At 45.1% G+C, this 15,875-nt stretch overlaps 1 protein-coding gene across 1 annotated transcript; it reads right to left on the bottom strand.

Annotated features, from left to right (window-relative positions):
• Positions 1-5,060: 5,060 nt before the first annotated feature.
• Tdrp (testis development related protein) lies at positions 5,061-15,008 on the bottom strand. The gene is made up of 3 exons (XM_010620354.2): positions 14,110-15,008; positions 11,413-11,516; positions 5,061-7,713 (listed from the first exon to the last, which is right to left on the bottom strand). The coding sequence occupies exons 1-3, from the start codon at positions 14,137-14,139 to the stop codon at positions 7,368-7,370; spliced, it is 480 nt and encodes a 159-aa protein (XP_010618656.1). The 5' UTR covers positions 14,140-15,008; the 3' UTR covers positions 5,061-7,367.
• Positions 15,009-15,875: the final 867 nt, after the last annotated feature.

The raw sequence follows: 15,875 nt of genomic DNA, 5'->3' as shown, positions 1-15,875 counted from the left end.
TTTTTTTTTTTTTTTTTTTGGGTACTGGGGATTGAACTCGGGTCCTTGCGCTTGCAAGGTAGGGCACCGAACCGCTGAGCTAAATCCCTGGCCTAACTTCTAACTTGTAGGAAATACACAGGATGGAAGAATTACTAAACACTACAAAGAAACAGTGGCATATTTTGCAAAAACCATGGAAAAGAGAAGAATGCAGGTTTTTCATTTTTAAAAGGATTTTGGAGATCATAGTACCTGGTTTAGGGGGTAAACAGCATAAATGCAGCAAAACACCTTTTCCAGGCAACTGGGGAACTTAAACATAAATATGGCTGTTGGGTGACTCAGAAGTTACATAGGATCACCGCTGTCCTACAGAACAGTGTACACACAGGTTCTGGTCTCAGGATGCCCACAAGCAGCATTTGCACCACTCAAACACAAATCCGCACTTGCCAAATTGCGATGGCTAGGTTTGTGAGTGTCCTGCATACTATTCTTTATGCTTTGGCAGATTTTATTTTTATAATAAACTTCTAACTTTGGCTCCTCTGCCCAAGTTAAAATGAGCCAAATTGAAATATGCTAGTTAGCATGGTAATAACTGCCTCTTGGAGCTTTACTTATTTTTGTCCCTTTGCCTTCTGACCTCCAAGATCTCTTGCGGGTTGGGAATGCAATCTGCTTGAAGGGATGAAAAAGCAAAACCTCCCATCTGCCCCCTGTGGCCCAAGGCCCACTCAGTGAACATAGGTACACCTGGCTTTCTGGGAGGTGGCCTTCCTCCCTGAGCAGTTACCTGGATGTGAGCCCTCCGCATGAACCCAAGTGTGCAGAGCTCTTCCGGATTCAGTGGAAGGGCTGGGCACAGACCCATGCAAAGGATCTGGAACTCAGGATGAAATTAAACTGAGCTGCTTACAGATTCTAAAAGATCCTGGTACAAGCCCCTTTTAAGAACATCTGTATAAGGCTGGCTAATTTGGAGTATCTTGTAATTAACATTTCGAGGAACTTTGTAAACTCTGGTTATTTTGCACAGCAAGGCACAGACCAAACTCCAGAAGGGACTTTGTCCCCACTACTCTAATCCCCTGGTTTTCTCACTCAGCCCCAGACTCAGCTCCCATCTGCTCCACCCAGGCAGCAAAATGAGGTTTGCTTGATGAAAACATCTGCCCTGAGCACTGGCCTTGGCCATGAGGAAGCTGTGCCAGTCCATTCCACAGGTGCTGGCGGATCCAGGCACAGGAGTCTCAAATGGTCCAGGCCCCTTTAAGCATACATGTAATAGGTCTTTTGATGTGCACAGCTTTCCCTACCCACACCTGAGTCCCCACCTGACTGCCTCCAGGTGCAGCTTCTCTCCTGTCAATACTAGCTATCCCCAGGTGCTCACCAAATTCTCCTGCCTCTTAGTCTCCATAAAACAGTATGGCAGATCCAATCCTCAGGACAGCACCTCACCTGACAGTTGGAGGTGCAGGTGGGTGGGCCCCTGGCTTAGGTGTGAAGATGACAGAAGGGATAAAGAGTATGGGCATGCAGGCACGAGAGCAAGGGGCTCCCATTAGGATGACATGTGCTGGCTATGACCTTCATCATTTTGTCTAAACATCGTTATTTTTAAGTGGTCTCACTTGCAACACCTACTTAAATTTTTTGTTTTGTTATGCTCATTTGTTTTTCTTTTGTTTGTTTTTTCCAATACAATTTTTGGCAGAAAGTATTGAGACTTCAAACACAGCTGGCTGTTTGAGGTGAGTTTTCTACATCAGTGAAGTGAAATGTTAATCGAAAAACAGGATGATTTTGTCTGGCTCATCAATCCACATTCCCCGCTTCATTCCACTGTGCCAGATCATTTTCTAAACTTAACGCAGTCAATAGCTCTGGTGGCCCCTGGCCAGGAGAGGGAAGGGGATGACCAGAGAGTCTCAGGATAGTTTTGTGCACACATCTGAGAAAGTGAGACCAAAATAAACAGGGCCCAAATCCAATAAGGCTTTCCACCAGTGACAAGACCAAACAGCAGCCTATGTCATCTTCCCAAAGTCCATGCAGTGATGGGCTGACCCAGAAGGTGGGCCCAAGGTGGCACCACTTGTAGCTCAGCCTCTTCTGATCTGGGTAGATGCCCAAGAATCATCTATGGTCTCACTCGATGGGAATCAGCAAGAAGATGCACAAGTGAACCAGCCCTCCCACCTTCTGGTTACTTCATCTTTTTATGTGAGGAACATGGGCCTCTGAAATACTCAAAGGCACATTTTCTAAACACAGTGCTCAATGACTGACTATATTCTCTTCAACTTTTTTTTTTAAACAGTCTTATTATATAATTCAGGCTAGCCTTGAACTCTGTCTTGATTACTCTCTCATTGCTGGGACAAAATACCTAACACCTGAAGTTAAAGAAGGAAAAGTTTGTTTTAGCTCAGCTTGTAGAGGTTTGGTAGTAAGCTCCAAGGCACAGGATGGTAGAACAGAAACAGTCCATGGCAGAGTAGGCAAGAAGGCAGCAAAGTAAACCTCCCTTTCCTTTTTACCCCATCTAGTCTACAAGCCTTTTGAATGGTATCACCCACCCAGGGTGGGCCTTCCCATTATCCACAAACAGAACTATGATAAACCAATCCATTGACCCTTAATCTCAGCATCACACCTTAGATCCAGCCAGCTCCAAAACGCTCTATGAGAGCATGAGGCTGGGGGGGGGTATCTAGATACAAGCCATAACAAATTCAGTGTTCCACCTGCCTCAGCCTCCCACATGCTAGAATTACAGGCATGTACCACAGTGCCCAACAATCTTTCAACTTTTTAATGTATTCCAGACAGATTGAAAAATATAGCTAAAAGTTATCCCACAAACATAATCCCTCACCTTAACATCTATCAGCCACATGGCCTGCTATGTTTCTCGGTCCTTGTGGGTTTAAAAATACTGTGATGGTGCTGGTACGGGGTGTCTCCTCTGGTAAGACATCAGCAGGATAATGGATTCCCCTATCAAACGTCACCAGACTCCAGTGTACTAAGTTACATTGGACCAGCTTACATTTTAAAAAATACAGACTGCTAAGAAAACCAAGTGGCTATTACAAATATTGTACTACATCTCATGTTCTTAGATGTCATAGCAGTGTCGCTGCCTCAAGCTGTATGCCCAGCAGGGATATAGTCCACCAGGAAGCACACTTTGAGAATGGACAGACAGGCAAGATGCAGGTGAGACCAGGCTGCTACTGTGCATGTGGTAAACGTACAGCTACGCAAGGACAGCACCCCCACAGGGAATGAGCCACTGAAAATTGTAGAGTCCAGAGGCCAGCTTCCTTGTGAACCTCTGGTGTTCATGACCTAGGCCTCTGTTCCAAGTGACACCAGCCCAAGGGGAGGCAGAGGCCAGGAACACCTCTGTCTGCACACCAGCACCTGCAGACCCTTCATTATCCAGGGGTTGCTGCCCTTAGCAGTTCATACCTGAGCTCTTAAGAACTGTGGCTGACAGCTCTTGGAGCTTGGTGGATGAGGAAAGCCAGGAGCAGTCAGGGTTTCATGGCTTCCCAGCCTTCAGTTCTCTGCCCCCTTCACAACCCTTGTGAAGACCACACTTTCTACACAGGAGACTGGGCCAAAGCCCTTCGCACCACAGATCTGATCCCTCTGTTCCCTAACAAAGCAAGTCTTCTTTCAGTAGGAATTTGATACTTTTCAACAGATGGCAAAAGCTGTGTCACCACTTTCCTGCTCTTAGGAAATTGTAAGTTTTCCTTTTGATGAGATTCTTCCTTCTCAGTGTAGCTGTCAGGACTTAGGTGCTTGAGAGCGGCTCACATGGCCAAGACCAACACCAGGGCAAAAAAGTGCCAGGAGTGCTCCCATCCCAGGAGTGCTGATGATACCCAGATGCTAATATTGGGCAGCAAGACAAGGGCTGTGCACAGCTTGATAAGCACCCAACAGAAAGTGTGTGGCAGTCATCTTTGGAAGAACTAGAAAATGATGGAAAAATCACTTACCTGAAATGAATTGAGCATAACTTCATCCCACTCAACCCTGGCTGCAGCATCTGGGCTCCGTGACCAGAAACAGTCTTGCAGCACCAGGAGGAGCCACACATTACAGCTCAAACATGCCTGGCGACTGTGCCACCTGTCCTGTACTTGGTAAAGGCTCTTATATCCTCATAGAAGAGTGAGCTCTCAGGTGGGTCTCTGGCTCCCGTTTAACAACTTCAGGACTGTTTGAAATGTTTTTTAAATAGCTACTGTAGATTTGCAAAGTCATTAGCCCATTTCTCTTCAGGGTCTGTGCAGATGTCCCAGTTGCCTAGATAATAGGGTATCAAATGAATGATGACCCTAATAACGAGACTGAGTGAACAGCTAAAGGACACAGGGCAAAGGTGAGGACAAACATAGAGCCCAGCCTTCAGGCAACCAGAAAACAACAGGTGCCCCTGAGGAGCTCTCACGGAATCCTGAGAATATCTCTGGACCACAGACAAGATGAGGAGGGCCCCAACTAGACAGCCAGGAGCCACGAGGAAGAGCCAGCAGAAACCATACTTCCAGGGACACCAATCTAAAGTTGTCTAGCGCAGCTGTGCACCTTCCACCAGAACATTGCACCACTAATAGGCAGAGGTCATGGGCCACACCTGGGTATCAAGTGCCCACAGGAGCTGGTAAGAGGCTTCTGCCTCTCAAGAAGGACTTTTTACCAAGAGGCATCTTTACAAAAGATGAATAAAAAACAACTAGGTAAAAATGTACCATGGCTGGGACATTCCTGTTTCTCAAGTGGATATGGAAGGTAGAAACTTGCTTAAGGACCTGAAAGGCTCAGGTACCTACCTAGCTGCAGTGAGACTTCCGAGCAGCTGTGGACAAGGCAGCAGGTGCTCAGTCACCCTGACAGCCAGCAGCCAGCCGATGCAAAGTGAAACCATTCATTTATTTATGAAAACATACATATAGAGTCTGCACCTTTTGCGGGGGGTGGGGGGGCACCAGGGATCAAACTCAGGTCCTTGTGCTTGCAAGGCAGGCACTGGACCCACTGAGCTAAATTCCCAGCCCCTAGAGTCTGACCCTTAAAATGAAGTTTACAAGGTCAAGACAGTGCCATTAGCGTTAAGTGATCAAGTAAAATTTCTGTAAGGGAATGATAATGTCTTTGCACACTACCGAGGGAAGAAGACAAAAACAGTACTTTTATTTTTTTAAATCTCAGCATTACAGTGGACTCTTCCCTCCCTGAAGACAGTTACATCCTGTTAGAAACCACAGAACACTGTAGGGCACAGATGCCCAAGCCTGCAAGTCCTCACAACTTTCCCAGAATCTCAGCACTGTCTGCACCCTGGCCCGGTCTGCCACTGTGTAAACAGAAGATTCACTTTGGTTAAGTCCTTTCAAGAAACAGCATTTCCCCCTAAAGCACACCAATAAATATTTACACTAAAAACCAGATATAAGAAAAATCATTTTTTCACTAATCTTTGTAGGTAAATTCAACTCACAGTGCATCTGCCAATACCAGTCTGGCTCAGTCTTCTTCCATGAGGAAGGACACATGGGTGCCCCTAGCATGTGCAGCAGAATGTCAGTGAGCACTGCAGGCACTCAGTGCTGCAGCAGAGGCACAACCATGGCGACTGGCTGGACTGCTGGAGGCTCCAATGCAGAACTTACATCCATCCCTGCACACCCAAACAGAAGTGCACACCAGCTACTGCTATAAGATACTTGCATGGGTCCTGGCATGCTGGAGGTCTGTGTCATCCCAGCAGTGTTTCACGGGGGACGTGGAGGGTCACAGCCGTGCATCCAGCTTTCCTGAGGATACTTAAAATTTCCCAACTCAGCTTCTGTACTAAAAGTTATAAACTTTTCTGTTATTAAACAAAATTTTCACAATTTCAAGGTTCTAACAAATATTTATTTGGATACCACTTAAAGCATGTCCCAATTTTGAGACTTGGTAAGTAAAATTTTTCTATTTTAAAAAGGTAAGATGGGTGGACAGATGAATAGATGATGGATGGACAGACAGGTGGATGGATGGGCAGAGAGACGGACAGCCAGCTACAGAAGGCAGATGAACAGACTGATCAAGTAAACTTGTCTAAGAGTACAAACAAGCACTCTGACACACTGCACTGTGCTTGGCCAGTGGGCTCAGTTATCCCACAGAAGTATTAGACAGAACATCCAGGTAAATAAAACAGCACTGGAACACTCAAGGATGAGTTTTGTTTGTTGCTGTTTTTCTGTTATTTTGTTTTTCCCAGGAAGGGAATATACAGTGTAACTGGAGGCTTTTTTTAATAAACTAAAAATACACGTCTATCAAACCACTTTTTCCTAAGATAGATATCTGCACCACTTGCTGCTAAGAGCTACCCTGCCAGACACAACCACTGACCCTGACACACAGGGCCACACGGGACACAGCAGCAGGTCTACAGAGACAGGCAGAGCACAATGCTGTCCAATCAGCCCCAAGCTATCTAGAGAAAACATTTCCTAGAGATCTAACATCAATCACAGTATCTCATTTCAAAAACTAAACACATAGGGATAATAGAAAAGAGGCACTTCAGCGTATAGTTTTAACCCTATACTCAGCAAGTTAAAATTTTCCAAACAAAATTATTACTAAAATTCATCCTCACTTTATAACATTGCTTTAATCTTTGAACTAAAAATGCAAATTTTTGAAGGAAATAAAGAGGAGTACTCAGATGTTCAGGGGAAACAATAGAGTCCAGAAGAAGCAAGGTTACCATGAGTGCACCCGGAGGCTGCTCCTCCAGTGGTGGACACACGAGCTGCCACTTGACTCTCAAATGTAACCTTTGCTTTTCCAGTATTTAATTTGTTACATATTTTTAAAAATTTAGTAAGAAAAAAGTTTATCTTGCAAGTTAAACAGAATATAAAACAACCCTTGAAAAAGATTCATTTTGCCTCCGGGGCTACAGCCTCTAAGGGCAGAAGAGTATGGCACATCTGCCACAGGGCGCCAGACGGCCACGTGTCACGTGCAAGGGAGAACGCAGAGGTCTCAAAACAGAACTGCAGCTGGGGCAGCATGGGAACACTTTCTGGCCAACTGCAAGTCACTGTGGAACATCTTCAGCAAACATGGACTACAGTGGGTGGACATTCTGCTTAAGGCAACCAAATGCAAACCTGCACATGTTCACCGGGGAGCCACCGTGCATCAGGTAGGAAATGCAGGCACTGGGTTCCTACTGTAACGCTGGGAGCTTTGACACTGAATGGGGTGAACAGGACACCACCAAACCAGGCAAACCCAAAAGCTTATGCAGCGGCGCGAGGTCTGCATACACTTGGCACCACGGCTTGCCCCACTTACTCCACATCCTCCTGGCGGTCTGTCAAGTGACCTTTGCTCTGCCTCCGGATGCTGACCAGCTTCCCCGCTGACCGCAGGCTCCAGCGGGAGCTGGCTGCCGAGCCGGACAGGCTGGTGTACTTGCTGGAACCCTTTGCATCGCCCTCCCAGCCTGACCAGCGCTGACAGTCACTAGAGGCATCCCCTGTATCATCAGCCATGTCTTCGAAAGCAAGTCCTGGAGGCTCCCAACCTTCAATCTCATCTGGTTTCTTAGGCTGTGTGTTCTGTTTTAAAACCAAATTATCCCAAAATCCAGATTTCTTCTCTGACTTCAACTCTTCTTTTAATCGTAAGTTAGTTCTGCAGGAGATGAGAGAATTAAATGTTGTTGATCCAATGTTATAAATGTGTCAATTTTATAAAGTTCTCTTCTAAAACCGTTCAATTACTTAAAAAGCTAACACAGAGCTATGTGTAAACATTTTAAATAAATACTAAAATTTAATAAGGAAAAATTAGTCACTACCCATTATTAATGATGCTTGTATAAGCCATACTTTGGGATACTTCTTGGCATAAGCAAAGGCTCAATTCTCAGGCACAAGATATGAAAATGTTATTAAGGCTTTAGGTTCAATCCCCAATACCACTTCCCCTTAAAAAAAAAAAAGATAAAAAATATAACTATTCAAACCAAGGGTAAAGACAAATGCTTATAATCCCAGCACTGAGGAGGCTAGGTACGAGGATTGTAGGTTGAGGGAGGACCTTTCAAGGCCATGTGAAGGGAGTGCTCAGGCATCTGAGCAAACCAGACATGAAATCCTGGGTCCAGATTAGGAAAGGGGTACTCTATTTAGCAAGTAGGTTTTCAATAGGACTACTCATAGCAACCTAGCCTCAAGCATTTGGTACGTACATAACAAAAACAAGAATTCAGAACACCTCTACTATGAAAAGCAAATGAACAACACAAAGCACATGTTTGCTACCCAGGGCCATCCTACAACACTGGGAGGAACATGGTGTCCAGGTGTTGCCCCAGAGATGCTACTGTGTCAGCAGGTCCATGGTAGCCAAGAGGACTGATCTGCCCTATCCTCCAGGGGCCAAGAGAGCAGCAGGCAAAGCCACTGCTTTGCTAGAGCAAGCAATCTGCCTTCATTGCAGAGGGGCATAGGTACACAGATGTCATGGTGCTGACAAAAGGAAACCACCTATAGCTCTCCAAGAGTCACCTTTTCCTCAAACAGCACTTCCTGTACAGAGTAATGTGCTTGCAGAGATCAAAAATGCCCCTAAAAGGCACATGTCCTCAGAGGTTTGGCTTTTGGCAAATGATCAGATATGAAGATACTAACTAAACTCATCAATGGATTAATCTACTGATAAGTGTGTGCTAACCAGGCTATTGGAAGGTGGGAGCCTAGCTAAAGGGTGTGGGTCATCAGGACATGACCTTGGAGCTTATATCTTGTGCCCAGCCTCTTCCTCTTTGGCTCTTCCCCTCTCTGCTTCCTGGCCATCATAAGGTGAGTACCCTTCCTCCTCCACGTGCTCTCACCACCATGATATTCTGCCTTACCACGATTCTAAAAGCAATTGAGCCAACTGACCATGGACTATAACTCTTGAAACCATGAGCCAAAATAAACCTTTCATCTTTTAAGTTGTTTGTGTCAGGTATTTTGTCACAGGAAAGGAAAACTGCCTAACAGAGAAAACTGCACCAAGAAGTGGAGTCATGACTATGTCTATACCCGACAATGTGGTTCAGAAGCCTATAGAACTAGTTTGTGGAAGGAGTTTGAAAGACTTAGAGATGCAGACTAGAGGAGCCTTAGACTATCGTAAGTGGAACCAAATGGATGAATCTAGTGTGGGCTCAGAAGACGAAAATGCTGATAGGTATATAAACAGTAAACACCATGCTCATGAGGTTTCAGATAAGAAGACTCTTGGAAACTGGACTAGAAACCATATATGTTACATTCTAGTGAAGACTTTGTCCATATATAAAAAATGTATTTCACTTTGTGGGAGGCAGAGTTTAAAGAAGGATAGTCTGGCTGAGGAAATCTCAAGGCAGCACAACACTCAGGCTGTGGCACACATATTGTTGGTTCCTTTCATCCACATTTTCAGTGAGCAATTATGAGTAAGAGGCAGAACAGAAGATTTGAAAAACATGCACTTTGGCCAGGAAAAGAGTATATGACTAGAGTTGAAAGAAGGTATAACTATTGAAGATATCAACACCATTAAAAAGAAGCAAGTTCTTTGCACCAGGACAAGAAGAAAGACATCTTGAGTGCACCTTAGGAATCAGCAAGCTCTCACTCATGGCAGGCTCAAGGATATAAGTGTTAACTTTTCATTTAAGAGAACTCCCAGCCTCTTCTCAAACATAGCTGCCTAGAAAACAGGTTCGCCATGCCCATCCATTCAGGTACTCTGAGTCCATTGCAGCCACAGTCCAAGGGATCCAGTTGCTGTCAAGCCAGTGGTAGACCTTGGTATTGTCCACATGATGCTGGTTTTGTAGATATGCAAAATGTAAGGTTTACAGAGTCCTGGAGGCTTACACCTAGATTTCAAAGGAAGGTTTAGGAGCTATGAATCCCTATGGGCAGGCCCTAAAAGGACAAAATGTGAAGTTGTGGTAGTGAAGGTGAAGTTACAATGGAAAAGTTAGAGATGCCAGTTTCCTCTGCTGAGAAAAGCTGCAAGCAATAAATAGAGCCAGCCTCAGAGGTCATATGGGTTGCAATGGGCAAGACCATAAGCACAGAGCTACTCAGACACTTTGTAACTCACATAAATATTGCTCCAGATGCTGGACATAGACCTACAAGATTTAATGTTTTCCCTGCCAGTTTTCTATATGGCTTTGGGCCAATTCCTCCTTGCTATTTTCCTATTCCTCCTTTTCAAACTGAACTCTGACATTACATGTTGGAAGTATGTAACTTATTTACCTTTATAAGGTCTCATACTTTAAGGTTCCTTGAGTCTCAGAGGAGACTCCAGACTTTGACTTTTGAGCTATGTTGGAACTGTTAAGACTATGGGAGACTCTTGGAGATGGACTAAAAACATTTTGCATAATGAGGCCTTTGGAGTCCAGGGGTAGAATGTTATGGTTTGAAGCAATGTCCCACAAAAGACTCATTTAGGGTTTTGATCATGAGGGCAGTAACCTCATAAATGGATTAAGCCATCATTGAGATCACAGCTGAGGGGGTTGTTAGGAGATGGGAACTAGTTGAAGGGAGTGGGTCATGGGGAATGACCTTGGGAACTACGTCTTGTTCACAGCTCTTCATCTCGGACTCATTCCTTCTTTATTCTGTGTCTTGGCTGCCATGAGTTAAGTAGCTTTACTCCACCAAGCCTTTCCATTATATTTCTGCCTTAAAGCCAGCTGACTATAATCTGAAACTTCTGAAACCATGAGCCAAAATAAATCTTTCCTTCTTTAAATTGTCTTTTCTCAAGTATTTGGTCACAGCAACAAAAGCTAACCGAAGTTGGCAATACCACAAAGTGGTCCATGAATGTATTTCCAACTTTAAATGTACTCTTTAACATTTTGAAATATTTATAAAGTGGCAGCAACATGTCAGTTTAAATTGGTTTAATTTTCTAAAATCATTTACAATTTAGTAATCAATCCCTTTTCAGTTTTTCTTTATAATCTGAAAGTAATAAAAGTATGGCTATAGTCTGCCTTAAGGCAAATAAGTTCAATTCCCAATTCTAAGCTCTTTTTTAACTTTCTATAATGTTTCAAAATTCTTATGGCCCCAAGACCTTTCACCAAAAGCATATTTTACTTTCATTTGTCTCTAGAACTGCCAAGAATGCAAGTTTCTGTGTAGTGCCAGTGGGGGAACTCTGGGGTCACCTCACACAGAGAGATTAGGATATGCTGCCTCGGTGTGGGCAAGGCCTCTCCAAGGGCCCTAGCACTCACCCCACTGCAGCCATCTTCTCCACCTCCCCGTGCCTTCCTCCCTCTCATGAAATGATCATTTTCTTTACACATTTGTGACTTACCCTTTGGACTTGGGAGATTTACATCTTTCGAGCAGATGTTGTTCATCATCTTTATTAAACAGAGAAGTCACATCTTTCCAACCTCGGAAACTTGTTCCCTGAACCTAACAAAAGGTTAAGAGAAATATCAAATCTGATGTAGTGAATCAATAGATTTTCTATTCCAGTGAGTTCGGTGTCACGTAGATGGAAATATGGTCTCAGAGAGGCATCGTCAGGCAATTCAGTTATGCAGCCATCATAGTGAGCTGACACAAACCCAAATGGTCCAGCCTGTCCACATCTCCATATATGATACAGGCTTCTGCCCACAGGGCCATGAGCACTCTAAAGTAATGAAGAAAGGCACAGGATGGTAAATGTGGAAACTGATGCTGTATCATTTACCACGTGTTATGTGCTGCTCATCATCATAGTGCTGTACTTCATACGACCAGGACCAGCATCTTCAAAAACTCCAGAGTCTGTGGCACTGACACCCAAAAGCTGTGATAGCAGTAGGAGACCGTCTGTGCAGCAGGTCCAATGCTGACCACAGGTTGCCTGGCAGAGCTGCCTCTTCCCTCTGCGTGTTTCCTGTTAGCCACCTGTCATCTTAGAAATGATGGTGACTGTCCTACCTGCTCGTCCATGCTGCTGAGTGACCTACATGGTAATACGCTAGTCTATAATCACATTTTCCTTCAAGTAGGTTGGGACTGTGAAGCTTATGGTCTAATGAAGCTTCCAATACAAGTAGGAATCGAGTCTCTAGTGCCTGGGCACCAGCACTTTGATCCCAGCAAAGGGCACCCTATCTGAGTCCTTGGCTTTCTTTATACCACTTGAGGCTTCAAGATCTACAGAGGCACTCTGGCCCTTGTCTCATCTCCACAAGTACAGGCATCTGAGAAGAAATAATATTTGGTTGATTCTGAACAAATTATACCATTTCTATTTCTAAAATCAGAATATCTTATAATTAATGGCACCTTAGATCTATAAAATACTTTGTTTTTTGTTTTTTGTTTTTTTAAGGAAGTATACAAAGAAACCAACATTTCCTGAAAGTCCAGATTTGCACTGCATGGTTTAACATTCCTCTGTATTCATCATCTCTGCTGGGGCTGGTCAGGAAGAAATGGCCCACCATAGGGAAACAACCCTGAAAATTTAACTGAGAGACTGGGATGCCACTGTATGAGACAATCTATCATAAATTCAACTGGCCCACCAAGGGAGCCCCATGACTAAGGATCCAGTGTTCCCAGAACGGGAGTCCTCAAGAGCTGATGGAGGACCCACAGATCCTACTTTCTACCTCTGTCAGGCCAGGGCAGAGGATCCCACCCTGGACAGAGGTCTATGCTCCAAAAGGCAGATGCCCCAGTAAATCCACTGGGAAGACATGAACGATCATGGATCTGTTGCTGTGCCCACTCCAAAAGAAACTGCAACGTCAATAAACCAGGTGTTTAGTATTAGTTTTCCATGCTTTTCTAAGACCTTCCAGGCAGTGAGAATTCTCCAGTGCTGTGAAACACTGGCACGCATATTTGGTAGTCCACATGGCTCAGCATAATGAGCTGCTAGCAGGATCCCACCAGGAAGTCTGAATCCAGATTTTGACCCATTTAGACGCTGCAGGGTAACAGTATACATCACCAACATGTAGCATCCCTGGATTGAACAATAACCCACAGGACAGACACTGGGACCACAGCATGGAAACTGAGCTATAAGGTACTCTTTGAAAAAGCTTCATTAAGCCATGTGGGGGAGACAGTTCACATCACAGCAATGTCAGATTTCACAAGATGCAGAAGCCAGGCCTATAGTTTGCAGCAGTCCCTTCACCTGAGGTTCCACTTCCACAGGTTCAGCTACCCATAGTCAGTTGAGGTCCAAAAATATTGAATGGAGAAATCCAGAAATAAATAATTCTTAAGTTTCAAACTATGCTGCCTCCTCAGCAGTGTGAACAGAGCCCCTGCAGTCCTGTCCCATCACACTGGGCCTGAGCCATCAAGCCCAGTGTGCCTGCCACATATACCACCTCCCTGTTTGTCACTCAGGAGTTGTCAGGCATAGGGCTGACTCTTGCAACATCACCGCACTTGGGCTCAGCTACCCTTACTTTACATAACAATGGCTGCAAAGCTCAAGAGTACAGATGATGCCAGTTGTACTATATTGTTGTAACTGCTACATTTTATTATGAGTAAGTTATTAATCTCTTACTGTGCCTAATTTATGGTTTATTTCTGGACGTCCTCCAAGAGTCTCATGCGCTCACAAGTGGGGTTTTTGGAAGGAGACTGAATCATGGGGGCTCATAGCTGACTTGCTGTTGGCAAGTGGTCACTGGAGTGTGGCCTGGAAGGGCATCATACTCTTCTTGGCTCCTCCCTTCATTCTCTACTTCCTGGCTGCCATGACATGAGCAGCTCGCCACAGGCCCCTCTACCATACTTTTTTTTTTTTCTCTAGAGCTGGATGACCATGGACTGAAACATGAGCCAAAAGAAACCTCTCCTCTTTAAGTCATGGATGTGGGTATTGTGTCCCATTAATGAGGACTGTAACTAAGACATTAACTCTTATCATAGGCCTGTATGTATGGGTAAAAGCAGTGCACATAGAGTTTGGTTACAGGTACCTGCTGGGAGTCTTGGAAGGTCCCCCTTGAGGATAAATACATGGGGGTGCTGCACTTACCACTACAGGGGACCATGGCTCTGTTGTCATGATGTACTGCTGTGCTTCCTGGTATGGATAACAGAGAGGTTAATGCATGAGCCAGGAGTAATGCTGCATACTTGTAATCTGGCTGCTTGGGAGGCTGAGGTAGGAGGATCACAAATTCGAAGTCAGTCCAGGCAATTTAGCAAAATAAAAAGAGCTGGGGATATAGCTCGCTGCTACCTGGTTCAATTCCCCACTACTGCTAAAGAAAAAAAAAAAGAGAAAAGAAAAAATGGGTGAATGCAGACAGCTGCAGAGATCCTGAAGTCCACATCCTGCCACAGTACTCAGGCCCCAAAAGTTTCCTTCTTTAAGCTTAGGTCTTGCACCAGAGTGCTGTTGGCTGGGGTAACTGCAAGGGAGGGAGAGCAAATCCCCCCACCCCCAAGACTCTCTTTGGCACTGCCATATAAATTGCCACTATCTCTGTCCTTCCTGAAGATGGATCACGGCCCTCACTTAGGGGCCAGTGTCTAAGCCATGGATACTGTGCTGTCCACCTACAGCCAGGCTGGGTTCAATAATGACATAGGAAAGGCAACTCTGAATTTCCAGCCATCCTGAATTTGAGACTCAGATAATCTTATGTTTAAACACTCAAGGCAAGAGCAACTGGTAATTCTGGAGGAATTTGGGTATCTAGGTCAACTGTGAAACCAAATCCATGCCCCCTTTTATCAGACTAGAGTATCAGGCTACAGGGAAAGTTCTGTGAGACCTGGCTGATGCAGGGTATCTCAGAGCAGCATGGGCCCACAATGACCTCATGGAGCCAGGTGGGCCCCAGACAGGAGAGGCCACTATGCCTATGTTCATGTCCCCTGAATAGGGTTTATGCCTATTCTCCATCAGAGAAGCAGGTACATTCAGAAGTATACCATATCATGTCCAGGACCATACACCCATCCAAACACTGTGTCTAGAAACACACACACATACACACATACCACTATCCAGGACCATACCTATATACACACATACACACTGTACTGCATCCAGGATCACACACACACACTCGCACACACACTGTACCCTATCTAGATCACACACACACACACACACACACACACACACACAGACACTGTACTGTATCTAGGGCCACACACACACCGTACCCGGGCAACAGCTTACAGGCCCAGGACTGTCAACCCCTGTCATTTAGGAAGCTTCCCACAGCACAGCCTCTAGTAGTCTCATGGTCTTGTCCATCAGGAATGCAGTTATACCACCTCTGGCAGGAGTGGTTTTCCTCCTGCAATTTCTGTAAAACGTTATCTTTCTAAAAACACTTTTAAAGACTTTGAGACATGATCTCACTACATTGCCCAAGCTGGTCTTGAACTGCTGGGCTTAAGGGATCCCTTCCAGAAGCTGGAACTGCAGGTGCTGACTGCCACACCCTGCTAAAATTAAAAATTTAAGACAGGTGGGAAGAGAGGAGGGGGAAGAAGAGCAGACGGAGGACAATGACTGGCCTCGGGAGGCCGCACTACTTGAGGGCCTCATGCTCCTACGAAGGGATAGAGACCCTGGGCAGTGTGCTGGCCATGCTGTCTCTTCCTTTGGTACTCTTTCTCTTATCTAACCAGGTGCAGAAATTTATTAGGAGAGTCTGGAGATGGGCTGGAGTCACGACCCACTTGACTCACCAAAGAAATGAAACGGAGGCCCTCTAGCCCACATGAGAGGCACAGTGCACTGTGCTCCACCAAGCGCCAAGTGACACACACACCTGGCCC

The sequence above is a fragment of the Fukomys damarensis genome, unplaced genomic scaffold (genome assembly GCF_012274545.1).
Source record: "Fukomys damarensis isolate Sample0158 unplaced genomic scaffold, DMR_v1.0_HiC HiC_scaffold_18, whole genome shotgun sequence".
In the NCBI taxonomy this organism is placed as follows: domain Eukaryota; kingdom Metazoa; phylum Chordata; class Mammalia; order Rodentia; family Bathyergidae; genus Fukomys; species Fukomys damarensis.
The sequence above is the reverse complement of the archived record's forward strand: the minus strand, read 5'-3'. Positions and strand labels throughout refer to the sequence as shown.